Source organism: Myotis myotis, unplaced genomic scaffold (genome assembly GCF_014108235.1).
Source record: "Myotis myotis isolate mMyoMyo1 unplaced genomic scaffold, mMyoMyo1.p scaffold_m19_p_17, whole genome shotgun sequence".
Classification (NCBI taxonomy): domain Eukaryota; kingdom Metazoa; phylum Chordata; class Mammalia; order Chiroptera; family Vespertilionidae; genus Myotis; species Myotis myotis.
The window spans coordinates 43,908,466-43,936,313 of NW_023416321.1; the positions used below are offsets into that span (position 1 = coordinate 43,908,466).

The 27,848-nt window shown below is 40.8% G+C and overlaps 1 protein-coding gene across 6 annotated transcripts in view; it reads left to right on the top strand.

Annotated features, from left to right (window-relative positions):
- The first annotated feature begins 6,135 nt into the window (after positions 1 to 6,135).
- The window catches only part of MAP2K4 (mitogen-activated protein kinase kinase 4), a 119,890-nt gene continuing 98,177 nt past the window's right edge, over positions 6,136 to 27,848 (top strand). Inside the window, exons 1-3 of one of the 6 annotated variants that reach the window (XM_036341650.1) lie at positions 6,136 to 6,318; positions 18,849 to 18,914; positions 23,643 to 23,732. In XM_036341650.1, the coding sequence (XP_036197543.1) occupies positions 6,207 to 6,318; positions 18,849 to 18,914; positions 23,643 to 23,732 (268 nt within the window). In that variant the 5' untranslated portion in view covers positions 6,136 to 6,206. The remainder of the gene's footprint in view (positions 6,319 to 18,848; positions 18,915 to 23,642; positions 23,733 to 27,848) is intronic. The other 5 variants (XM_036341651.1, XM_036341652.1, XM_036341655.1 and 2 more) reach the window with 5 other exon arrangements.

The window sequence follows — 27,848 nt, forward strand, 5'->3', positions numbered from 1 at the left end:
TCTAATTGCCTTTCCTTCTCCCCAAAGATTATGTCAATTGTTATTATTATTACTAAAAAGGCTACACTTCTTTTAAGCCATTCATTTTTTTGAACCATTTGTGAGTTAGGTAGGGCTGCCATAACAAAGTATCACAGACTGTGTGGGTTAAAAAACAGAAATTCATTTTCTCACAGACCTGAAGGCTGGAAGTCCGAGATGAAGGTGTTGGTGGGGCTGGTTTCTTCTGAGGCCTCTCTCCTTGTAGATGGCCTTTTCTCCCTGTGTCCGCACACAGTCTTCCCTCTGTGTGTTTGTCTGTGTCTTAGTCTCCTGATAAGAACATCAGTCTTATCAGAATGGGGTTCACTCATATGAGCTCATTTTGCCTCAATTATCTCTTTAAAGGACTTATTTCCAAATATAAGAACTTTCTGAGGTATTGGGAGCTAGGATGTCAACATACAAATATTTGGGGAACACAACTCAGTCTATAACAAACCATAAAATACTTAAGGGAAAAACTTCATAAAACCATAAGAAAAATATGAGCAAAGCAAAAATATGAAAATGTAAAAATCTCATAACTTCATCAGTTTGAACAAGTCAAGGTCCTTTCTTATTTTGCCCATATGCAGACCTCATTGATGGTTCTTTTTCCTGACTCTTATCCAGCAGTTTACAATGCAAACATCAATGCAAGTGTTCTGTCAGTTTTTTTAAGTATATATATTTTTAGGACCCAAATAAACAAAATCAGAAACGATAGAGGCGAAATAACAACAGACCCCACAGAAATACAAATGATTGTTAAAAAATACTATGGACAGCTCTACTCCAACAAACTAGACAACCTGGAGGAAATGGACAAATTCCTAGAAAAATACAACATTCCAAAACTCAATCAGGAAGAATCTAAAAATCTCAACAGGCCAATAACTATGGAAGAAATTGAAGCAGTCATCAAAAAGCTTCCAGCAAACAAAAGCCCAGGACCAGACGGCTTCACAGGGGAGTTTTACCAAACATTCAAGGAAGAACTAAAACCTATCCTCCTCAGACTACTACAAAAAATTCAAGAGGAAGGAACACTTCCAAGCTCATTCTATGAAGCCAGCATCACCCTAATACCAAAACCAGGTAAAGACAACACAATGAAAGAGAATTACAGGCCAATATCCCTCATGAACATAGATGCCAAAATCCTCAACAAAATCTTAGCAAATCGGATCCAGCAGTACATCAGAAAGATCATACACCATGACCAAGTAGGATTTATCCCAGGGATGCAAGGATGGTACAATATCCGCAAATCAATAAACGTGATACATCACATAAACAAATTGAAAGAAAAAAACCACATGGTCATATCAATTGATGCAGAAAAAGCATTTGACAAAATTCAACACCCATTTTTGATAAAAGCTCTCAGCAAGGTGGGAGTAGAAGGATCATACCTCAACATAATAAAAGCCATATATGACAGGCCCACAGCCAACATCATACTCAATGGACAAAAACTAACACCATTTCCCCTAAGAACAGGAACAAGACAGGGATGCCCCCTCTCACCACTCCTGTTCAACATAGTACTGGAAGTGTTAGCCATTGCAATTCGGCAAGAAGAAGAAATAAAAGGCATCCAAATTGGAAAAGAGGAAGTAAAACTGTCCTTATTTGCAGACGACATGATATTATACATACAAAACCCTAGAGACTCCATCAAAAAGCTACTGGACTTAATACATGAATTTGGCAATGTAGCAGGATACAAAATTAACCCCAAGAAATCCGAGGCATTTCTATACACCAATAGTGAACTTTCAGAAAGAGAGATTATAAAAACAATCCCGTTTACCATCGCACCAAAAAAATTAAGCTACCTAGGAATAAACTTAACTAAAGAGGTAAAAGACCTCTACTCAGAAAACTACAGGACGTTGAAAAAAGATATAGAGGAAGACATAAACAGATGGAAGAACATACCGTGTTCATGGATTGGTAGAATCAACATCATTAAAATGCCCATACTACCCAAAGCAATCTATAAATTCAACGCACTTCCCATTAAAATACCAACGGCATACTTCAGAGATCTAGAACGAACTCTCCAAAAATTCATCTGGAATAAAAAAAGACCCCGAATAGCTGCAGCAATCCTGAAAAAGACCAAAGTAGGTGGGATCTCAATACCAGATATCAAGTTGTATTACAAAGCCACTGTTCTCAAAACTGCCTGGTACTGGCACAAGAATAGGCATATAGATCAATGGAATAGAATAGAGAGCCCAGAAATCGGCCCGAACCAATATGCTCAATTAATATTTGACAAAGGAGGCAAGAACATACAATGGAGCCAAGATAGTCTCTTCAATAAATGGTGTTGGGAAAATTGGACAGATATATGCAATAAAATGAAACTAGACCACCAACTTACACCATACACAAAAATAAACTCAAAATGGATAAAGGACTTAAACGTACGACAGGAAACCATAAAAATTTTAGAAGAATCCAAAGGCAACAAAATCTCAGACATATGCCGAAGCAATTTCTTCACTGATACAGCTCCTAGGGCACTTAAAACTAAAGAGAAAATGAACAAATGGGACTACATCAAAATAAAAAGCTTCTGCACAGCAAAAGAAACCATCAACAAAACAACGAGAAAACCCACTGTGTGGGAAAACATATTTGCCAATGTCATATCTGATAAGGGCCTAATCTCCAAAATTTATAGGGAACTCATACAACTTAACAAAAGGAAGATAAACAATCCAATCAAAAAATGGGCAAAGGACCTAAATAGACACCTTTCAAAAGAGGACATTCAGAAAGCCAAGAGACATATGAAAACATGCTCAAAGTCACTAATCATCCGAGAGATGCAAATCAAAACAACAATGAGGTACCATCTCACACCTGTCAGACTGGCTATCATCAACAAATCAACAAACGACAAGTGCTGGAGAGGATGTGGAGAAAAAGGAACACTTGTGCACTGCTGGTGGGAATGCAGACTGGTGCAGCCACTATGGAAGACAGTATGGAGTTTCCTTAAAAAACTGAAAATGGAACTCCCATTTGACCCTGTGATCCCACTTCTAGGAATATATCCCAAGAAACCAGAAACACCAATCAGAAAGGATATATGCACCCCCATGTTCATAGCAGCACAATTCACCATAGCTAAGATCTGGAAACAGCCTAAGTGCCCATCAGTAGATGAATGGATTAGAAAACTGTGGTACATCTACACGATGGAATACTATGCTGCTCTAAAAAGGAAGGAACTCTTATCATTTGCAACGTCATGGATGGAACTGGAGAGCATTATGCTAAGTGAAATAAGCCAGTCAATGAAGGAAAAATACCACATGATCTCACTCATTCATGGATAATAGAGACCATTATAAACTTTTGAACAATAATAGATACAGAGGCAGAGCTGCCTCAAACAGATTGTCAAACTGCAGCAGGAAGGCCGGGGAGGGTTGGGGGGCAGGAGGTAGGGGGGTAAGAGATCAACTAAAGGACTTGTATGCATGCATATAATCATAACCAGTGGACATAAGACATTGGGGGATAGGGGAGGCTAGGGGACTGTCTAGGGCGGGGGGATAAAATGGACACATATGTAATACCCTTTGTAATACTTTAAGCAATAAAAAAAAAAAAGTAAGTATATATATTTTTTATTTTTATTGATTTCAGAGAGGAAGGGTGAGGGAGAGAGAGATAGAAACATCAACGATGAGAGAGAATCATCAATTGGCTGCCTCTTGCATGCTCCCTGCTGAGGATTGAGCCCGCAACCCAGGCAATGTGCCCTGACTGGGAATCGAACCGTGACCTCCTGGTTCATAGGTCAACACTCAAACCACTGAGTCACTCCAGCTGAACTGGGTTTTATCACAAATCCAGCATTAGGTATTATTAAATAAAATATAAAAATCCAAATTAGTTATATATCACTCTTTTAATTTTCCTGAATGAATGTCCTAGGTTGAATGCTTTCCTTAAGTTTATTTGTTGTATATATTTTTCTTATTTAAGTTTATTTCACTATATCAGGTTTTTCTTACTTTATTAAATTTCATTTGGACAAACTTAAGTGTAACCTATACATAGTTTAAAACAATATCGGCAAACTGTATGTTTTTTTTTTTAAAAAATATTTTATTGATTTTTTACAAGAGGAAGGGAGAGGGACAGAGAGTTAAAAACATCAATGAGAGAGAAGCATCGATTAGCTGCCTACTGCACACCCCCTACTGGGGATGTGCCTGCAACCAAGGTACATACCCTTGACCGGAATCGAACCTGGGACCCTTCAGTCCCCAGGCTGACGCTCTATCCACTGAGCCAAACCGGTCAGGGCAAACTGTATGCTTAAGAAAATTTTTTTCTGGTAGTTGCCTAATCTGTACCATTGCCTCTAGGATTTCTAGTAAAGAATCAGTAAGTTTCTATTACAGAAATACGTATAATTTGAAAAGGGGGCTTATAGCACTTTACATAGGCTATGCATATGTTAATTGTCCACATCAAAGAATGGGGAGGGATTCTAGAACTAGAAACAAGAAATGAGACACACACACACACACAACAGTGACATTTAGGCAACAGGAACTGATGGGGAACCCTACTGGCAGGTACTGGAATAAAATGTCACAAAATGGTTCAAATTGAACTATTTGGCATCTGGTTATCCTGCAACTGGAGCTTAGTGATGACAGTATCCTGCACTTGGTTCATTTGCCAGCAAACTAAGGGGCTACTGATGCCTTTTCTCAGTATGTCAAAGTGTGGAAATGCAAGGTGTGTGTTACTCTATTTTTCTGCATTAATCTTTTCTAATCTTTGGCAAGTTGTGTTGATGTTTTGAAAGAAGAATCTCATTTGATTATTGATGGTAGCTCTTCCAGGCACTAAAAAGTAAACCCCAAAGAAAAGAAAGCCATCTACCAATCTTTACTTTAACAGGGGAGACTAGTAGGGAGCCAGGGTGTCTCCTTTTCTTTTGTCATGTGTTATGTCTCTTCTATCAGCACTAGGCAGATGATGTAGATAGCAAAAAAAAAAAAAAAAAAAAAAAAAGTCTGTACTCTGTGCTGACCAGTCTGAATGGGAAACTTCCCTTTCTGGTTCTGGTAAAATTTCTCCTTGAAGGAGCCCACATTTAGGATTCCCCAGGAGCAGCAGGAGCAAGGTGGGCTACTGACTCCTTAGATGGGGGATTTGGCCATTTTTATAATGATTTGGATTTGGATATATTGTTCAGTCAGCCAAACCCTCTGAGGGGAGTGGCAGATTTGGATTTGGATATATTGTTCAGTCAGCCAAACCCTCTGAGGGGAGTGGCAGATGGGAATGTAAAGGCTCTCCACTTAAGGACACCTACCTGCTCTCACCTTCAATTTGTCTTTATTGCTCCTATCTGTAGCCACTGCCAGCATCTGAGCAATGAAGTTGATGGCTGAGGTTGGGTTTGGAAAAAGAAAGCGGACTCTTTTGATTGAGGACCCATTTCCAACATGCTATGAGGAAGTCCGAGCCCAGGTAATGTCTGGGTGGAAGGAGGTTGGAGAAGGAGATCATGGTATATATGTATATTACCTGGGGATATTATTAAATTGTAGATTCTGACTCAGTAGTTTTGGGATGCAGGAGTTTGGGACCGCCTCACTCCCACCAAAAAAGGAAAAGAAAGTGTGGGGTGCTAGGTGGGGCTTCACAGGAGTTTCAGATGGAACCAGAGCTAGAGCCAACTCCCCCCTGGAAGGTCCCTGTAATCGCTTAGACAAGCAGCATGACCCCTGGGGTCCCTTTCAGCTTCACCATTCTGATTTTGGGTTCTGAAATCTAACAAGTGGGTTCTTAAACTTCTGGGGTCACAGACGTCTGTGGGAACGATGCAAGCTAGGTATCCTCTTGTTTCCCCAAATGCACACACACTCCTAATTCTGCAAACCGCTTTAGGCCCCGCGGGCGGCCCCGCAGCCCGGGTGCAGAACTTCTGCCCGCCCCGCTTTCGGGGGTTGCACCCGCGACCTGGGCGGGTCCAGGGCTCAGCATCTGGCGCGGCTCCGCGTCAGCCCGGGCGTGGGCGTGGCCACAGAGGGCGTGGGCGTGACCACGGGCGGAGACCACGCCCCTCGCCGAGGAAAGGCCGAGCTTGCTGCATTGCAGCCGCCGCGGCGCCGCTCGGCTCCTCACTCCCAACAATGGCGGCTCCGAGCCCGAGCGGCGGCGGCTCCGGGGGTGGCAGCGGCAGCGGCTCCCCGGGCCCCATGGGGTCCCCGGCGCCGGGCCACCCGGCCGTCAGCAGCATGCAGGGTAAGGAGCGCGGCAGCGCCGAGACCCCGGCTCCCCGGCGCGGCCGTCGGCGGCGTCGCGGCCTGTCGCCCCGCGCGGACGCCCCCCGACCCGCCGGGGCAGCCCCCGGAGCCGCCGCGCCGGCCCCCCGCCCACCCCCGCGGCTTCCCGCGCCGGGCCTGCCGCGGCGGCTCGGCCCGGATCCGGCTGGGGCTCGCGCAGGCCCCGGCCGCGGCCTCCGCCCGCGCTCGGCCCTGGGCCTGCCCGACGCCCCCGCGGTCCCCGGCCCACCTGGCGGGAGCGCCCCGCCGCGGCGGCTTACCTGGCGCGCCCCACCCGCCGGCCCCGGACGCGGGCTCGGGCTGCGGCGGCGGGGGCGGCGGGGGCGGCGGGGCCTGGCCGCGCTCCCGGGGCGCCCAGGTAGGCGGCGGCGGCGGCGGCGGCGGCGGCGGCGGCGGCGTCCCTGCCCGCGCCCTCGGCCCTCGGCCCGCTCCCTCGCTTGGTCCCGCCGCCGCCCGGCCTCGCGCAGGGCCATCTTGGTTCCCTTCGGCCACCGCTGCAGCCGGACCCGGGTTGACCTCCGGGCTCCGCGGTCCGGTGGGACCTGCGTTTCCAAACTTCTGCGGGGTCTCCGCGAGCGGGGAGGGGTGGGGGTTGCTGGGGCCTGTGCCACCTGGAAGGTAGTGAGACAGTCACTGGCCTGGTAGCAGCCATTTATTCCGGCCTGGGGATCCCAGTGTGAGCCTTGCGTGCAGAAAGGAATAGATAAGGAGTGGGTTCGGGTGTTGGAGAGGCAGGAAAGAGGAAGGCAGGGGTCAAGGTGCGCTGTGCAGTGTCTGGACCTCGGAGGCAGCCTCCTAATGGATGGCTTTCCCCCCTGGAAATGCTTATTAGCCGCGTGTGGCCCTTGACAGCGGTCCTGTGAAAACACCAGGCCCCAGCCCATCAGGGACCGTTTCCTTGACTTTACTGGGGAATTTCGAGGAGCAATGCTATTTTTAAAAAAGGGAATCTCAGAAATGTCTTGACAGCTTTAGCAAACTGCTTAGCTCAATTATTAGCAGAATCAGGTGGAGTGCTCCTGGTAGTGTGACCATAGTTATTCTTTGATTAAAATCTTCCTAAACGGCTCCTCCTGGGTCCCTCTGAACTGGGTGTCTAGTTAAGTTCAGCATTTACTGATTATTTCATGTGTGTGAGAACGTGTGTGATTCAGGAAGCAGAGACAGGGTTGTGTTCATTTTTATAATCCTGTCACCCTCCCCAGGAGGTGATTTTAATATACATAAAGAACAGCGATAGATATAGAGAGAGGATGATGTCAGAGCTCAGGACACTTTCTGTGCAGGCCCTCAGGTAATTAATTCAGATTGAATTAGTTATTGGATGCCACTGTGTTGCAAATCACAGCATACAGCCGAAGTGCAATTTGGGTTTCCTGATCTTACAGCTTTACAGTCTAGTTGTTGGTGGGAGATGAAACAGCAAAACGACAATTTAGGATTGTAATGCTTATCCAAAATGGATGACATAAAAATAATGTGATTTTGGGTGGGGGTGGTTTTTTTTGCGGGGGGGCGGGGAGAGAGGAGTTGACCTGTCTCTTATATTGGAGAAGAGACTTCCAATTCTCAGCAGAAAGAACCATTTGTGTGAAGTTTCCAAAGTGGGAAAGAGCTTGGAATAGTCTAGGAATTCAAAGGAAGTCATTGCATTGAGGAATTATTCTGATGCTCTCCATTCTTCCTTCCCCAACCCTGTGTTTGTATACTAGTAAGCTAAACTTTTTAATAAGCTGAACTCACTTTAAAAGGGAGGAGGCTTCAAACTTTTCCTTTAATTATCGATGAATTTTCTTTTATCAGTACTGTGTGTAGGCTTGATTGATTCAGGAACCTGGTATGTCAGTTCTTAACCTCTTTTGATTATTCAGAATGAAGAGAAGTGTTTGAAATTCTCAGGATGTTGTCTAGCTGAGTTCAGGTTATAAAACATGAGCTTAAGCAGCAATTTAGGATCTCTCTTTTTTGTTTGTTTTGTAATATTAAAGCCTACCCTCCAATACTTCATCTACCAAGACCTTTAGCTTTAGATCAGACTTCATAGAGATGGTCCCTAAAAGATGTATTTACACCCCCTTCCCACCATTTGCTTCTATTTGCCACCCAAACATTGCTTTTCGGGGAGTTGTTAATGACCATGCTCTTTCAAACAGCAGGACTCAGTTTTGGGACGTAATGGAAAGCATTTCATATAACAGATAGTGGTCCTTTTGTGTGATAAGCACTGCATGGGGCACTGGATAACTCTGCACACCTTTTCCCAACTTGGACCATTCTTGATGTTTGTGACTCAGGAGTGGTCCAAGTTAGGAAGTATTGTTTGCTTTTTTAATATATATTTTTAACATTGATTTCAGAGAGAGAAAAGATGAGGGAGAAATAGAAATATCAATGATGAGAGAGAAAATCATCAACTGGCGGCTGCCTCTTACATGCCCCTGCTGGGGATTGAGCCCCCAACCCAAGCATATGCCCTAACTGGGAATCATGAACTCCTAGTTTATGGGTCAACGCTCAACCACTTGAGCACACCAGCCAGGCTGGGAAGTATTGTTTTCTTAATATCATAATGCTTACGAGCCAGAGCTCCGGAGTCCTGGATTTGAATCCCATATCAGGACTTAAGATATTTGTGACCATGGGCAAGATATTTAACCTCTTCAAGCCACGGTTTCTCAATTGGAAAGTAGGATTAATGCTTACCTCACTGGTACTCTGAGAATACATATAAATATATGCATGGGACTGGCATATACTAAGGGTGCTATACATGTTAGCCATCATCATTGGTAAAAACAACAATACTTTTATTTATAATGGTCTCATTAATGGTCTCTTTCATTATTAATAGACGAGTCCCTAACCGCTCATGATCCACTCAGTTTCTTAAGCTTCATTATTAATGGGTCCTGTCTTTCTCTTTAACCTGTTGATTTCCATTTTTTCATTATTGAGCATTCCCCCTCAGAATATGCTTGATGAATCTTTATTCTACCTGGGTTCAGGTAACTGTTCTGCCATATACAAGCTCTGTGACCTTGGGGAAATTACCCACCTTTTCTGAACTGAGTATTTCATCTGTTAAAATAGGGATAATACCTACCTTATAGGGCTATCATGAGAATTACAGTAGAGTAATGAATGTGAAAGTGCTTTGAAAATAATAAGTATATAAGAATTGTTATCAGAGATGATAACCTGCTTTAGTTACTAGTCACTTAAAATGTAATAGATGTAAAAGATCTCATAAACACAAGAAGTTAAATTTATTATAGAAGAAAAAGCAGGGAAATATAAAAAAAACTAAGAAATGTCAGTTTTTTAAAACTTAAAAAATTGCTTAGAATCAATAATTGATTCTCAAAAACATGGAGGCATTTGTAAAGTACTTGTTATAGGAAATACAGAATATGTTGTAGGTGCCTCTGATTCTCTTGATATGCTGGTTTAAACAGTTATTCTTTTTTTTTGGTAGGTTTCAAATATAGATGTATAACAAAACTTAGGGACATTTTATAAATATCAACTGAACATTTTATAAATATCAATTGAAGTAACTGATAGTGAGATTCTACTTTTAAAAAACATTCAAAACTTTCAAGTATAATGAAGCATATCTGTTAAGAAAAAGTGAATATTTAAAATCAATATGCTTTTTCTTACAATAATATTGGAATATATACAATATGTATGAGATGCCCTCTGTGTGATTCTATTGGACTATCTATTCACCATTTAGTCTGTGGTTTTCAAGAACCACAGGAGGGTGCCTTTATCTTTTTTTTTTTTTTTTTTTTTTTTTTTTGCCTTTATCTTAATTTTAAAGAACTGAATTGTGTGGACATTGGTTATACATAGTTCTAAATCCTAGAATTGCTTGCCTTTCTCTGTATTGCATACTATTTCTTTTACCATTTATTTGCTATAACCTGATACCATTCCAGTTCAGAAAATTAGTTCCCTCTGAAAGCACATATTGCATTCTCTTTGTTCCCTTAAAAATGAGAGCAACCCTAGTGTTCAGTTTTTTTTTCTCACTTGAGGATGTTTATTGATTTTTTAGAGAGAGAAGAATGGGAGGGAGGGAGGGAGAGAGAGAGAGAGGGAAAAACATTAATGTGAGAGTGAAACATTGATCATTTGCTTCTTGTACTTGCTCCAAGTAGGGGTTGAACCAGAAACCTACGTATGTGCCCTGACAGGGAATTGAATTCACCATCGTTTGGTGTATGGGACAGCACTCCAACCAACTGAGCCACCTGGCCAGGGTCCTAGTGTTAAAAATTAAAATGTAGAAAAACATTGCTTTTAGTATACTTCTTTTATAGCATTTCCTTTTAATGTATCTTATCACAGTGAATGTATGCTGAAAGTTGTTGAAGGTGGGATATTAGTTAATCCTGTATTTTGAGTCATGTGTTCTTTTTTTGTGAAGTTCTTTCTTTTTTAAAAAATATATTTTTATTGATTTCAGAGAGGAAAGGAGAGGAAGAGATAGAAACATCAATGATGAGAGAGAATCATTGATTGGCTGCCGCCTGCACGGATCAAGCCTGCAACTTGGTCATGTGCCCTTGACCAGAATTGAACCCTGGACCCTTCAGTCCGCAGGCTGACGCTCTATCCACTGAGCCAAACCGGCTGGGCATCATGAAGTTCTTTTTAAAATTATGTTTCTTTTACCTAATTTGAGAAGCTGGATTGATTTGGGCCCATAGAATTTTCCTTATTTTTCGGGGTCTGGAGATCATAATTCATCATGCATAATCCAGGTCAATCTCTTTTGCAGTCTCCCTCTCTGGAAGATAGAGATGGCCCAAATGATACAACCTGTGAAACTTTAATTCAGACTTATAATGGGAAACTAATAGTTAAGAAAGCTCTTTTTCTCTATCCTTACCTAATTTGATGCTCATATGCATCTGTGAAAGGGTAGTTGGCATAGTCTTCTTTCATAGATCAGGGAACTGACTTTTAAGTAATTTGCTCTAGTAGAGGTGGGTTGAGACCACCTGTATGACTGATAGCTATTGTTCTTTTTTCTACTCTACTACACAGGTTCACGTGGTTCTCTGAGCTCTTTTTAAGCCATTTTATTTTTTTAAAATATGTTTTTATTGATTTCAGAGAGGAAGGGAGAGGGAGAGAGAGAGATGGAAACATCAATGATGAGAGAGAATCATTGATTGGCTGCTTCCTGCACACTCCCCACTGGGGATCAAGTCTGCAACCTGGGCATGTGCCCTTGACTGAAATCGAACCCAGGACCCTTCAATCCGCAGGCCGACGCTCCGTCCACTGAGCCGAACCAGCTAGGGCTCATTTTAACTGTTCAGAACTGAGAGAAGAATCTTTGCCAGAAGTGAGGCAGATTCTGGAATAGAAGGGTACGATCACTTTAGGCTTCAGTTAGGGGTGGAACGCTAAGCGTTTAGCCACACTTGGGTTGATTTTGGAGCTGTGGTGCTTGTTGATGCTCCTGCATGAAACAGATGTGAACTTGTTGGAAGGTTTCCAGCTGCATTTTGAATTTGGAGGCATTTTGACTGGGAATTTACAAGTAAGTAGAAAACTTGAATTAGGCCTTGAGGCCCAAGAGGTCAGTGTAAAAATGAAAGGTAATAGAACTCTTTGAGCACTATATATAATATATAAAAGAAATTCATTTAGCATAAAAGTTAATACCACGCGTTGCCATCCTGGATAAGTCTGCCATCTGCTTATGGGCATGGGTTAACTTCTAGCCCTTCACCCCCAACTCCAGAAAGTCTTCATGTATCTCTTCATACTTTTAGGTTTGGGAACTAATGGATACTTATAGACAGGATTCAAGGGCAAGGAGCGATAAGATTGGCCTAACCTTGCTATACAGTGAAAAGGAGCACTGGCCAGTAGTTAAACAGAACTCAAGTTGGACCTTTTGAAAGAAGATAGCAGTCACAGCTTGATTCTTGAGGATCAATACATCGTTCTCACCACAGGGAAAGATGACTGATGTGGATACCACAGTAGTTTTCCACACCATATTTTATCTTACCAAAAATCACTCCAAATTTTAAAAAGGGAAAACAAGGTCAGTGTTGCCAGAGATAGCTCTGCTATGTATTTGACATGCCTGTGTCTGTTCATTGCCTGGCTTTGCAGACAAAGACATGAAGTAGTTCCCCTAATATGTTTGCCAGTATTCCTGGGATCTGGTTTAGGTTCCTGTCGGGGAAGCTGGGGAAGTGTTTCCTTTTTGGAGTTGTTAGAGTCCTCAGGACACCAGACAGTGTCTAGGAAGGGCTGTAGCAGGAATGTAGAGAGCCCTGGCTCAGTGGCTCAGTTGGTTGGAATGTTGTTATACCAAAAAGTTGGGGTTTGATTCTAGGTTATGGCACATAACCAGGTTTCATCCTGGTTGTGGCTCATACAGGAGGCAACTAATGATGTTTCACTCTCACATAGATGTTTTCCTCTCCCCCCCTCCTTCCTCTTTGTCTCAAAAAAAATCCTCGAGTAAGGATAAAAAAAAAATACTAAAAAAAAAAAGAAGACGACGTGTAGAGAGTGGTTTGGGGATCCCCATGCTCTCCAGAGTTCTTCCTTTTTAACTGTCTTAAGTTGACTGGGAATGTAAGGAGAGGGAGGGACTGGCTTTGTGTAGGTTAAGCTGGTCTGGTAGGGAAGGTGCCACAATCATTGCTCACCTGAGGGAGAGGCCAGGAATTATAATGACTGTGATAATATTAACCTGCTTTATTCCAGGCTCTGTGTTGGGCATTTTAGATATATTGCCTTACTTAATCATCACAAAACACATTTCTGTAGTACTATTCTATTTTACAGACGAGAGAATTGAGGCTTGAAGAGGTTAGATACTTTCCCTGGGTGTCCTAGGCTTCATTGAAAAGGCTTGAGGTCCTCACTGGGTAGCTCATTTGGTTAGAGCAGGGGTGGGCAAACTTTTTGACTCGAGGGCCACAATGGGTTCTTAAACTGGACCTGAGGGCCGGAACAAAAGCATGGATGGAGTGTTTGTGTGAACTAATATAAATTCAAAGTAAACATCATTACATAAAAGGGTACGGTCTTTTTTTTTTTTTTTTTTTTTTAGTTTTATTCATTTTAAATGGGCCGGATCCGGCCCCTGGGCCATAGTTTGCCCAAGGCTGGGTTAGAGCATTGTCCTGAGACACTAAGGTTCCGGGTTCGATCCAAGGTCAGGAGGGCACATACAAGAATCAACCAGTAAGTGCATAAAAAAGTGGAACAACAGCCGAAACCGGTTTGGCTTAGTGGATAGAGCGTAGGCCTGCGGACTGAAAGGTCCCGGGTTCGATTCCGGTCAAGGGCATGTACCTGGGTTGCGCGCACATCCCCAGTGGGGGATGTGCAGGAGGCAGCTGATCGATGTTTCTCTCTCATCGATGTTTCTAGCTCTCTATCTCTCTCCCTTTCTCTCTGTAAAAAATCAATAAAATATATTTAAAAAAAAAAAAGTGGAACAACAAATTGATGTTTCTCTTTCCCTTCTTCTCTCTAAAAAAATTAATTAAAAAGAAAAGGCTTGAGATGATAATATAGCATTAAAGTTACATAACCAGAGTCAGTCTTTGGCTACAGGGAGGAAAAAGGACTGGCATATTTGACTAATATTTATAAAATCATGAATGGTTCTGGATGATGCAGACAATCTGGAGTTACTAAATTAAGGTGACTCCCTTTTAAGTTTGAGAGAGGTGCAAGGAAAGTTAAAGAAATAACACAGCAGGAAATAAATCGTGTGGGGCTCATTCTGAGTACAACGGAAGTAGACATTTTGGATAAGCTTAGATAAATTCTTAGCTGAATGATATACTGTGAGTGATTTTGCCAGCATTTTGAGGTTGAAGCTTTAAGGCAGCAAACAACTAGACTTTTCATGTTTGTGTCAGAAGGAAGACTTGGTGGATTGGTCTCTGAGCATGACCCAATAAGGCAGCTCTGAATTTCTTACATTAGTGTGGCTTATTCTGTGTTCACAATCCATTTTCAGTAGTGCCAAAATCCAGGATGTCCAGGGAACCATAAGGAACTACTGAGAAGATGGGAAACCACTTATGCCCGTGCTTTGCACCTTCCTGGATTATACCATCAGCCCAGAGGAAGGGAAACGGGGAAACTGCAACACCCCATGAGGGCAATTACTCAAGCAAAATTAGGTGTTCGAACACTGTTTTCAAATTCTGAGATAAGATTATGATTTAAGTTCACACTGTAACTAGAACCCTGGTCTCCTGGAATTCATTTCATTTTCTGCTTTATCAAACACTGTTTACCTTTATTTTTGTATATGCTTACACCCATCCTAAACAGCCTTGTAAGCCAGTATGGGCATGCTCACTTTACTTGGTAAATACAGTGGATTGTAGGTTTCCAGGTATGGCCAAGTTAAGCGCTCTCAAGATAGGTAAGAGGGTGAGAATGAGGGGAAAACGGAAAGAGGCTGGGAGAGGCCTAATGACAAAAAAAGGGGGAAAAAGCCCCACGTAGCTTTATTTCTTTTATAGGCATACTAGCTAGCACTCTGCCCAATACATCATTATTTTTAAAATCCTCACCTGAGGATTTTTTTTTTTTTTTTTTTTTTTTTGCATGTGTGTGGTTTTTCTTTGATTCTAGAAAGAGAAGAAGGGAGTGGGGGAGAGAGAGAGAAAGAAACATTAATTGATTGTCTCCTGCACACACCCTGACCAGGGATCAAACCTACAACCTGGATATAGTGCCCTGACTGGGAATCAAACCTGAGACTCTTCAGTGCATGGGATGATGCTCTAACCAACTGAGCCCACCGGCCAGGGTTACCCAATACATCTTGATGTAATGAAAATAAACTTGCCTGGAGCCAGATTAAATGAGACTCAAATTTGAAGGAGAAGATTGTGTGAAGTTAAGTCCCAGGGTACTGGTAACTCAACAGGATAAAAAAGAGGCATCTAAGATTTCAGGAAATAACTGCTTATTAGCAACAGATTCAACTGATATTTAGTACTTCTGGAGATGTGGGACTTGAAGGATGTGAATGGAAAGACGTCATTTAGACAGAATTTTTGATAAAAGGAGACCTAAAAAATCGAACATCTCTGAATGAGTGTTAATGGACTAATTGTAGCATAGCCACAAGTTGATTTTTATAAAATTGAGGCTAGTGGAAGGTTTCCTCAGCATTACCTTCCCACCCCATCTTTCTCTTTACAAGAGTGCTGGTTGTCCCCTACAGCCCTCCCTGTCCCTCGGGTGTGATGAGGTAGGAGAGCTGTTTGGTACTTTCCAAATCTGTACTGCAAGCACCAACTTTCTGATCTCTGCAGGTGCTTTTTCATATGTACATAAAATCTCTTTATGTATATAGTCATATAGAGAGTCTATATATACATAGTCTTTTAGAGGTCTAGAAAGATTTAGCTAAATAGCTTTTTATCTGATTTAATTGATAAAATTAAACGGAATTCCAAGGAAAAGGTGAGCTATTATGTTCCATTTAGTTTAGCCCTTGCTTGCCTGGTGGACTCTGGGTCAGTTAGCAGTTTAGGAAGTTTTTTCTGAGTGAGAAGTAATGCAGACATGGATGTTGGGATGAGGCTTAGAGTCCATTTTACTTGGTTACTCATCCATAATTAAGTAAAAAGAGCAAGTCTGTAGTTATGCTTTGAGAATTTCACCCCCTTCCTTTTTAGCTACTTGCATTGTTTCTGTACTGGCAGGACTTAAAGTTTTGAGAATTTTTAAGACTTAAAAAAGTGGGCTTAGCCGAAACCGGTTTGGCTCAGTGGATAGAGCGTAGGCCTGCGGACTGAAAGGTCCCAGGTTCGATTCCGGTCAAGGGCATGTACCTGGGTTGCGGGCACATCCCCAGTAGGAGATGTGCAGGAGGCAGCTGATCGATGTTTCTCTCTCATCGATGTTTCTAACTCTCTATCTCTCTCCCTTCCTCTCTGTAAAAAATCAATAAAATATATTTAAAAAAAAAAAAAAGTGGGCTTAGTGAGTCAGTGGTTGAGCATTGACCCATGAACTAGGAGCTCAGTTTGATTCTCAGTCAGGGCACATGCCCAGGTTGTGGGTTCAGTCCCCAGTAGGGGGCATGCAGGGGATAGCCGATTGATAATTCTGTCTTATCATTGATGTTTCTAGCTCTCCCACTCCCCCTCTCTCTAAAGTCAATAAAAGCATATTTATAAAAAAAAGAAAATGAAGAGCATGGATTTCTCTTATTCCCAGTTCATTATAAAGAAAAAAGTGGGCTTAACTTCTAAGTGTTAGAACAGTAATTGGTGACATTTTAACATCCTCAGTTACATACACCTTTAAAATTTGTTTCTATTTATTTTGCTTTATTCTGTCACTTATTTTTATACAACCATATGTATAGATCCAACTTACTCTTTTTGTTATTAGTCCTCATCCGAGGATATTTTTCCATTGATTTTTAGAGAGAGTGGAAGGGAGGGGGAGAGACAGAAACATTGATGTGAGAGAGACACATCGATTGGTTGCCTCCTGCAGGTGCCCCCGATCAGGGCTGAGATCGAGCCTGTAACCAAGGTATGTGCCTCTGACTGGAATGGAATCAAACCTGGGACCCTTCAGTATGTGGGCCAATGCTCTGTCCACTGAGCCAAACCAGCTAGGGTCCAACTCAATCTTTTTCATACTTTTCAAATTCTTGTTCCTTTCCCTATTCATATTGCTGTTTTATTTACCTTTTTCCCCTCACCTTTTGTTTTTGCTACCTAGCAGCAACTGTTAACTCTGTTTAGAGCTAAAAAGAGAAGAGGGCAAAGGTTTGCCCCCTATTGCCTTAAAATTGTTTGTGTTTCATCAGTTTCCTCTCCAGGAAAACAGGTGCAGCGTCTCTTCCTTCTAGTTGGAGAAGGTGGGCAATCCGCTTCTGCGCTGTGGCTCAGGCTCCTCTGCGCTTGATCCCACTGCTGCTTCCAGAAAGCCAGTTCCTTTTCCTCCTGCCTTGTTTGTGCTCTGCTCATTTATTCAGGAGGCTGGCTGACTTTTAGCTTCTTAGGTTTATAAGACCCATGCATGGGTCTTTGATTTTTTCCTTTCTGAAGTCTTGCTGCTGCTCATCTGGTAAGGCGTCACATACCAAGCTTCAGTGGTAGTGTCTGTGCCCTGCCTCCAGGTTTGCCCCCAGTACTTCTGTCCCATGCAGTCTGTATTCCCACCTCGTCCTGTGTTGCCATTTGTGCCTTTAGGCAGTAAGCAGTGGGTTACTTTTGTCAAAGTAGCTGCACTAGCATTTTTCAGGTTTTCTACATTATCTTTTTGGAATCCCAAGCACTTTCATAACTAGATGGGAAAGACTACTTATACATATTCCTTTAGTCCTGGTTCTTTTTCCTGCAAGTTTTGGCTGAGTTCGTATAAATACAAGCTTGAGTGATACTCATTCTAAATTTACTTTCCCTGTTTTGTTCCCCAAAGCAGTAATAAACACAGGCATAGGTAGACTACTGAAACGAGCTATTTACCCAGTGAACTGGCAGGTGAAAGAATATTTTGAAATGGCTATTTTTTAACTTTTAATTTTTAAAAAGTGTTTTAATATTGATTTCTAGAGAGAGACGAAGGGAGAGGGGGAGAAAGACAGAAACACCAATGAGAGGGAAACATCAATTGGCCGCCTCCTGCAAGCCCCCAGTGGGATTGAGCCCACAACCTGGGCATGTGCCCTGACCAGGAATTGAACCAGCAACCTCTTGGTGCATGGAACGCTGCTCACTCAACTGAGCCACACTGCTGGGCAGAGAGGCGTTTATTTTAAACAGCTTATTTTAACTGGTGTAGTTTACAAAAAATTTTTATCTGTATATACTGTATGCATAAGGTACTAGATTCAATTGGTTTTGAAAAATGTGTTCATGTTTCTAAGGAGAAGTTACAGGTTTTTTTCTTATAACTAACTTCCTACTCTGTCTTATTCCTAGGGACGTGGTCTCTTTTTAAATCAGGCCTATTCTAGAGAATTTCAGCACCTCTGAAATAGTTCATTGTCTTGTCATTTAGAGGTAGCTAATTGGCTAGAAAATGTTTAGGTTTCACAATTTATGAACCACAAAAGTTTTTGAATCATAGGTAGTTAATCATGAGCAGTTCTAAGTCAGTAATTTGAATTAATAAAATTGTAATATTTTGAATTTACAGAATGAAAGAATTGACAGATATATCTTAAAAAATTCTCTTAGCTTCCAAGAGTTAATAGCTATTCTTTTTATTGAATAGATCTGAAAAATAAAGGTAAAGACAATGTAACTCTTATAATTTAAATTTGATTTCAGTTCTATAATAAAGTACACCTACATCAGAAAAAGCTGAATTATTAAAGAATCGTCTTATAGTTGTATCTGTGATGGTGGGGGCTATGTGATTTGAACTGTTCTTAAATTACTTTTATTCAAAATGTAATATAAAAATGCAATGTCATGTTCTAATTTTGGTTTGTTTGATTTACAGTAAATGAACTGGAACTTATCTCTTTTACTTTAGGCTTTCAGATAAACTTCTGTGAAAAGGCACAAAGTAAGCTATACATTTTATGATACTATGCTACTTATTTCTTTCATATCCATCTTGGTATTGGGAATGTGTCTACTATTGTTTTAACTAACCAACCATGGCAATTTTACATTAAAAGAGCTTCCATTTTTCATTCTTTTTCCAAATGTAAAAAAAATTTGTTATGTTCTTATATTCATTTGAAATTGAAATACAAGACATACATATTAGGAATTCAAAAGTATATGGGTATAGAAAGATTTTTATATATACTGCGTGCGTGTGTGTGTGTGTGTGTGTGTGTGTGTGTGTATATATATATATATATATATATATATATATATGGTCCCAAAAATGTATACACACACTTTGAATAATTATAAAGGCAGTGTTTATTAACACACATTTCATTTTCAAAATTGAGCTATCAGTTGTTAAAAGTGTGTATACATTTTTTGGGGACACCCTGTATATTCAGATGTATATAGGTATAGAAAAATATGCTGACTTTAGAAACGTGTGTGGGTATAGAAAGGTATATATAGGTGAGGTGTTCATGTGTAGATAGTGTTAGAAGGATGTACACAGGTATTTGGACTTAACTATAATTTATGTTATATTAGGTCACAAGTTGAGAAAAGTTCACTTTTAAATTTGCATTGCAAAAAGTATATAACTCTATCAAAGGTCTCATGCTTTAAAATTAATTTATTTAAACCATACATTTAATGCATTTTATTTTTTCTTTAAAACAAAGCTGTTCTTCCTCCTGCCTCTCCCATCCCCCCAAATAGACTAGTGTTTTATATTCTTACACTAGTTTTCATAGAATACAGAATATGGTTTCTATTAAAAAGCAGCATTTATAAATCTAAAACAAATGCATTTTAAGCTTAAATATCACTGTATAAAATTCTATTTAAAAAATCCCAACTCAAGGAGACTATTCTCCAGTTAACATAAAAATATCAAAATAAATGTAACTAGTTTCATCTGCTTATTTATTCATAGAGTGGGGATGACTGACCACTTTTTTTAAAAAGTGTCTTTGCTTTACTCCCCCCCAGCCCTCCCCCCAATATATTTTTATTGATTTCAGAGAGGGAGAGGAAGAGGGAGAGAGAGAGGAAGAGGGAGAGGGAGGGAGAGAGAGGGAGAGAGAGGGAGAGGGGGGGGGAGAGAGAGAGAGAGAGAGAGAGAGAGAGAGAGAGAGAGAGAGAAACATCAATGATGAGAGAGAATCATTGATCAGCTGCCTTCTGCATGCCTCCACTGGGGATCGAGCACGTGACCCGGGCATGTCCCCTGACTGGGAATTGAACCCGTGACCTCCTGGTTCATAGGTTGATGCTCAACCACTGATTCATGCTGGCCGGATGACCATTTTTCTATATGTATTATTCCTTTCCCCTCCTAGCCCATCTATAATAATAAAATGGTAATATGCTAATTAGACCAGGTCAACCAGACATCTTCTGGTCAGTCCTGCCTTCCTTCCAGACAAAGCCACGGTGGCGGGGGCTGAGGTAGAGGCGGTTAGGGGTGATCAGGCCGGCAGGGCAGTTAAGGGCGATCAGGTTGGCGGGGGGGGGGGGGGGGGCAGTTAGGGATGATCTGGCCGGCAGGGGAGGGCAGTTAGGGGCAATCAGGCCGGCAGGGGGGGCAGTTAAGGTGCGATCAGGTCGGCGGGGAGGGGGGGAGCGCACTTAGGGGCGATCAGGCAGGCAGGCAGGTGAGCAGTTAGGAGCCAGCGGTTCCAGATTGCGAGAGGGATGTCTGACTGCTGGGTCCCGGATTGGAGAGGGTGCAGGCCGGGCTGAGAGGAACCCCTCCCTCCCCCCCCCCCCCCCGCACAAATTTTGTGCACCGGGCCTCTAGTTGAAATATAATTGACAGTTAACATTGTGTAAGCTTAATGTGTACAGTGTGTTGATTTGACACACATATATTATGAAATGATCATAACAGTAGGGTTAGTCAACACTTTCATCACCTCACATAATTTTTGTATGAACATTTAAGATTATTCTTTTAAGTATAATATATATATATATATATATATATAAAATATATTTTTATTGCTTTCAGAGAGGAAGGGAGAGGGAGAGAGAGAGATAGAAACATCAATGATGAGAGTCGTTGATTGGCTTCCTCCTGCAAGCCCCCCACCCCAGGGACCTAGCCTGCAACCCAGGCATGTGTCCTTGACCGGAATTGAACCTGGGACTCTTCAGTCCACTGGCTGATGCTCTGTTCACTGAACCAAACTGGCCAGGGCTGCTTTATGCTATCTTTTAATTTTAACATGATAATTTTTAGCTTTTATTTACCTTTTAGTATAAAATATTTCTGTTTAATATTTAATACAATTTTTAGTTTTTATATATTGACATAAAATCTATACAAATGTGTCAACAATTTTAAAATTTAAAACTGCATTCACATTGTTGCTCTTATTTTCTTAGTTCCTATTGTGGGCATAAAACAAGAGAAACATATTGATTTTATTAAGTTTAAAATATGTACACATTGTCTATAAATAGCTTTGTAGGTAGATTAAAAATGCTGTTAGGTTGTTTAAATGGTCCTGTCTCTTTCCCATTGTTATAGGAATGATGATACGTTTGTGTCATTGCCTACTTTAATATACAGAAAGAATCTAACACAGGAGCACGTATATTTCCACTTTGGATTGCCTTCACTAGCATGTCATACTGTCACTACTTTCTCACATGTCTCTTTTTATTTCTACCTCTCTGGGAGGTCCTCTTTATTTTTCAGCTTTTGGGATTCAACAGTTTTATACATTCACTCACAAAGCACATATTGGACACCTAGGTACCATAAAGTGAGGAAGGTTATTGGTACAGAAATGAATAGAATTGGTGCCTGCCCTTAGTGGGCTCACTCGAGTTGATCCTGGTTGGTTGTTCAGTGCTTCACTACTGATGCTGCATTGATAGTACCTAGGGCCTGAGTGAGGCGGTGCAGGAGCAGCTGTGTACTGGGCACCTTGGCTGCTGCTCGTCTCTCAGAGAGGACAAGTCTGAGGGCGATTGGAGACCATGGCTCAGGGCATTGGGCCTGCCCTGCTGTGGAGTTAGCAGAGCCGCCTGTGCTGGCTGGACTTGAGTGGAAGACTCTAGAAAAGGGAGCACACATATGAGGAAGGGTTGGAGCTGTTTTGTTGGTGGGGATGGCTAGCTCTAAGTTGACAGCATTTGTGTTTGCATTGTTGGTACCTATATTTTAGGATAAGTTTTCAGTTGTTTACATATATTAACACTTTCCCCCCAAAACTGGTCTTGTGATTGATATGACTTAAAAGTTAAAAACTGCGATTTTGTAATGTTTGCAGACATTCAGTCTTCCAGTTTGCTCTGGAATATAGACATTAACTTTACCTTAAAAGTAGTCACTCATTTCTATAAAAATAGAGGGCTTGAAATGACCAAAGCAGTGTTTTCTCACCTGTTAGGGCATACTGTAGTGTCAGAATCTCCAGTTTTGTTTTCAGGGTGTTTTAAGATTATCAGAAAAACTTATATTTACTTCATTAAAAATAATTACACAGGGTGGGCAAAAGTAGGTTTACAGTTGTTCATATGGAAGATAATAAACTGTTTTGCGTACTCACAACTATAAACCTACTTTTGCCCCCACCCTATGTCATACAGCAGTTGTAAGGGGAAATGGGGCGAAAGAGTTCAAAATTAGATATTGTTAAAAGTCCAATAAGTTTGACTACTGCTGCTTCAAATGCTCAGTTCTCCATCACAAATCAAAGAGACTTGTAAGATAATTCTGATGACTAATGGAAGCTCTGAAGGTTTAATTTTTTCCATTGTTTGACTTTCACATAGTTACTGTTTTTTATATTGCTACATCACTATTGCCTGTTATAAGTTAGTGGAGTTTTATTGGAGATGTATGTGTAGGTATTTACACACACAAGCAAATAGTGTGAGATTATATATTTAATTTTGGAACCAGATTTTTATAGAAATTCAATAAAAATCCACTTTGTACCTCATGTTCTTCTTTATCAATTATAGTTTGCATTTATTGCTTTATATATATATATATATATATTTAAGAATATATTTAAGATAATAAGTAATAGAGTTATAATTATTATTATTTTAAAATCTTCATTGTAGAAAGTATTACATATGTCCCCTTTCCCCCCATTGACCCTTTCTAGCCCTCTCCCACCCTTCACCCCAGGCCTTCACCACCCTATTGTATTGCCTGTGCCCATGGGTTATGCATCTATGCTAAGTTCTTTTGTTGCTCTCTCATCCACCCACCCACCCCCTCTTTTCCTCTGTGGTTCAACAGTCTGATCCATGCTTCTATTACTCTGAATCTATTTTGTTCATCAGTTAAAGTTATAATTATTTAAAAAACATTATATTTCTTTTAACAACTTAAAACAACTTAAGGGAAAACATTATGATATAGAGCTACATTTAGAAGATTGATTAAGTAATCATTTATCATTTGAAGATGATAATTTTGTATTTTTAAAGATGTTTATGTGATTTATGGCCAAGTTTGAATGATTATATTTCAGTGGCTTTAATAAGCTAACTTGTAAATACTGTTGTCTTGAATATGATTTAATTTGCTTTATAAAACCAGTTTTTTGAAGGGGGTTATAGATTTGCCTAGAAACAAAGTTTTTGAGGAATTACTTTATAAATGTCAAATTTACCTGAGTTGTATCAGCATTCTGATTTTTTTATTCAGGTGGAAATTGTGACCCATTAATCTTCCAGGGGCATAGGGCTTCTCCTCAGAAAATGCCTGACAGTCCTGTGCTGATGCAAGTGAGTGCAGGTAGCAGTTTGGCAGCCTCTGTTGATAGTTCTGTTTTCACACAAGCCCTCTCGTAGCCCTTTCCCTTCTGTACTGCAGTATTTTTAGCTCTCAGCTGAAGAGTTCTTGAGTGCTAAAGACAAGTTTGGATAGTGTTGACTTTCTGTAGCTTTGCCTTTTACACTTTTGGTAGCTTTAAAAACTTTTAGTGGCTTTAAACAATTGTTTTACTTGGAGATGTTTGCATAGCAGTGGGGTCTTTATTTAGAAAGTTATATGCTCTAGAGCAGTGGTTCTCAACCTTCTGGCCCTTTAAATACAGTTCCTCATGTTGTGACCCAACCATAAAATTATTTTCGTTGCTACTTCATAACTGTAATGTTGCTACTGTTATGAATCGTCATGTAAATATCTGATCTGCAGGATGGTCTTAGGTGACCCCTGTGAAAGGGTCGTTCGACCGCCAAAGGGGTCGCGACCCACAGGTTGAGAGCCGCTGCTCTAGAGGCAATTTGATTGCAGATAGTGACTGCTTTTGCACACTGCACATCAGAATATTTAGAGAAAAAATGGAGGTATCCTAATGACAGGTTCTCATTTCATTGTGAAACTGTTCTTTCAGGTTAAGTATCCCTAATTGTTTTTAAGTTGGTAATAATAAAAAAGAAACAATAAAGAGGAAGAAGGATGTTTCTTAAATCTTTATAGAAATTCGAGTATGTCACTAATAAGTTTACTGACTTAATAAGAAATGTCTAGCCGAAACCGGTTTGGCTCAGTGGAGAGAGCGTCGGCCTGCGGACTGAGGGGTCCCGGGTTCGATTCCGGTCAGGGGCAGGTGCCTGGGTTGCGGGCACATCCCCAGTGGGAGATGTGCAGGAGGCGGCTGATCGATGTTTCTCTCCCATCGATGTTTCTGACTCTCTATTTCTCTCCCTTCCTCTCTCTGTAAAAAATCAATAAAATATATTTAAAAAAAAAAAAAAAAGAAATGTCTATAACAGATAATATTGGGGGTTGGGGGAGAAAGGGATCCTCATGTAAGGTGACAGTAAGGTGGTGGGCACACAGTGCAATATACAGATCTTGTAACAGAAACCTGCACCTGAAATGTATGTATATGTCCATGTTGACCAGTTGTCACCCCAATCAATTTAATAAATAAATATTAAAAAATAAAACATATTAAACATGCATTAAAACAAAGATAATGTTTTGCTCAAGGAAGTATTTGACTTTTTTGGAGGTGGCATATAAAAAACCAGGGAAGGTAAGGAGTAGAGGACAGGGACAAACCACCCTGCATTTAAAATGAAGAGCTTGCCCTGACTGGTTTGGCTCAGTGGATAGAGAGCATCGGCCTGTGGACTCAAGGATCCCAGATTCGATTCCAGTCAAGGGCATGTACCTTGGTTGCGGGCACATCCCCAGTAGGGGGTGTGCAGGAGGCAGCTGATCGATGTTTCTCTCTCATCGATGTTTCTAACTTTCTATCCCTCTCCCTTCCTCTCTGTAAAAAATCAATAAAATATATTATAAATAAATAAATAAATAAATAAATAAAATGAAGAGCTTAGCCCTAGCCGGTTGCAGGCTCCCAGCCCTGTCAGGGGCATGCAGGAGGCAACCAATCGATATGTCTCTCTCACATTGGTGTTTGTCTCTGTCTTTCCCTCTCCCTCCCACTCTCTCTAAAAATCAATGGAAAAATATCCTTGGGTGAGGATTAAAAAAAATAAAGAGCTTAGAAAATTCAGCTGGCTAAATCTCCAATTTCCCAGGAAAAGAATGACCAGATTTGCTACTGCTGGAGTGTTAACAAGGCTTATCTAAATTAATATAGATGCTGAAGTAAGTTGAAAATAAGACTTTTGTGGGACTTGCCATAAGCCCAGCTAGCATCCAAAGACAGTCATCACTGTCTTTGTGGACCATGATGAACTGCCAGAGGAAAGTCCATCTGCTTGGAAACAGCTTTTATACTAATTAAAACCCAAGGATGGTAGTATCGGAATAGGCAGAGCCGAGATTTACTAGTCCCTTTATACATTATGCCATTCCAAGGGGAATGTTGCCTTATTATCTCTTATCTTGAGGTGGTAGAAACATTAATTTCTCCTAAAAAATGGGTTTGGTGCTAGAAGAAGGAAAGTTTCATTTCAAACAGCTATTGAACCTTTAAAATAATTTGGAGAAGCTTAATGTGTGATGTTTTGAGCGATAAAAAAATTAGTAATGCACCCACATTGCAAAAAGTTTCCTTTCAGCTACCAGTTGAACTTGACTCTTAACAATGAAGGGATATATGACAGAACTTTCAAGGTTGAACAGATATAGGGCAGAAATGGTTTGGAAAGTTTCTAGAGAGTTTCCCAATTAATCAAAGTGGATTTTAATTTAGCTTATAAATTTAGGGTGATAGTTGTCAAATAAGGTGTAGTAAATGCTTGAATTCTCACTAAATGATTTTGAGTGCTTTCAAAATCCAGTCACAAGTGTCTAGATGAAAAGATTAATACTAGCCATGTTGGTGTTTATCTTCTCATTAGGTAGAATTAAGTGCATATTAATCAGAAATGAAACTCAGGTGTATTCAAGCATATTCACTCCTTTTTAGGGAACCTTTTGTAACATTAAATAAATAGAGGCATAAATGTAACACTTAACAAATATCTGTGCATCACTGATGGTCAGAGGTATTGGGTTTTTTATGATGAATTAAATCTAGAGCCTACTCTGAAGCAGCTTATGTTTGAGAGATTGAACATGCGACAGACGATTTGGTGGTGGTAATAAATAACTTATTTACTGCATGCCAAATCCCATTCTGAACACTTTATATTAACTCCTTTAATTCTCATAACAACCTTAGGAAGTGAGTATAATAATTATTTAAATTGAAACACAAAAAGATGAAGTAAATTTTCCAAAGTCATACAGTTAATGAATGACAGAATTGTGTGACCTTAGTCTAGTCCAGTGATGGCGAACCTATGACACGTGTCAGAGGTGACACGCGAACTCATTTTTTTGGTTGATTTTTCTTTGTTAAATGGCATTTAAATATATAAAATAAATATCAAAAATATAAGTCTTTGTTTTACTATGGTTGCAAATATCAAAAAATTTCTATATGTGACACGGCGCCAGAGTTAAGTTAGGGTTTTTCAAAATGCTGACACGCTGAGCTCAAAAGGTTCGCCATCACTGGTCTAGTCACAGGTTACATGCTATAAACCATAGTGTTTTATGGACTCTTGAAAGAAAGCACTGGGCACTCATTGGAATGGTTTTTGAGGGGTGTTCACTCGCAAAGGCTTATGGGAACAGGAGTTATGATTGATAATAATTTTTTTATTTTCTGGCTCCGGAGAATTTGACATTCCTATCTAATAAGCCTGACAGGTCATTAAATGGAAAGATTTCTTGTTGCTCTAAAGCTAAGGGACATAGGGGATCTATCAATAGGGAAAAATGTTTAATCAAAAACTCCAGATTATTCTGGCCTAGACAGATGTAGAAAATGAATTGCCTTGGGATCCTCCGATGACTTAGGTGTGTCTAGAAAACAGCTGATCAAGATAAGTGGTCAGGAGACTTGGTAGTCAGTGAACAAGATGGCCTAGCCATGCATTGCATGGGGATGGACTTGTATCCTATCTAATAAAAGAGAAACATGGTAATTATCATACGACCGCTACCCTTCCCATTGGCTAATCAGGGCGATCTGCAAATTAACTGCCAGCCAAGATGGCGGCTGGCAGCCAGGCAGCTGGAAGCGAACATGAGGCTTGCTTGCTTCAGTGATGGAGGACTCCAACGTTCCCTGCCTGCCTTGCCGGCCTCTGAGCTTGCAGTTTGAAACATTGTAACAAATATAGAAGCTAAACAAAACCCCAGAAACCTGCTTTCAGCGAGCCGGGATCTCAGAGCTGGAGTTGATACAGTGTTTCGATTATAGAACACAAACCAGATACCTGCTTTCAGCAGCAGAGGCCTCAGAGCTGGAGTCAGAGCTAAGCTGGCCCAGAATAAAAAAAAAAAAAGGAAAAAAGAAGCAGTTGGGAGCTTCAGTCACCCGCCAGCCTGAAAACAGCCCTCAGCCTCTCACCCAGACTGGCCAGGCACCCCAGTGGG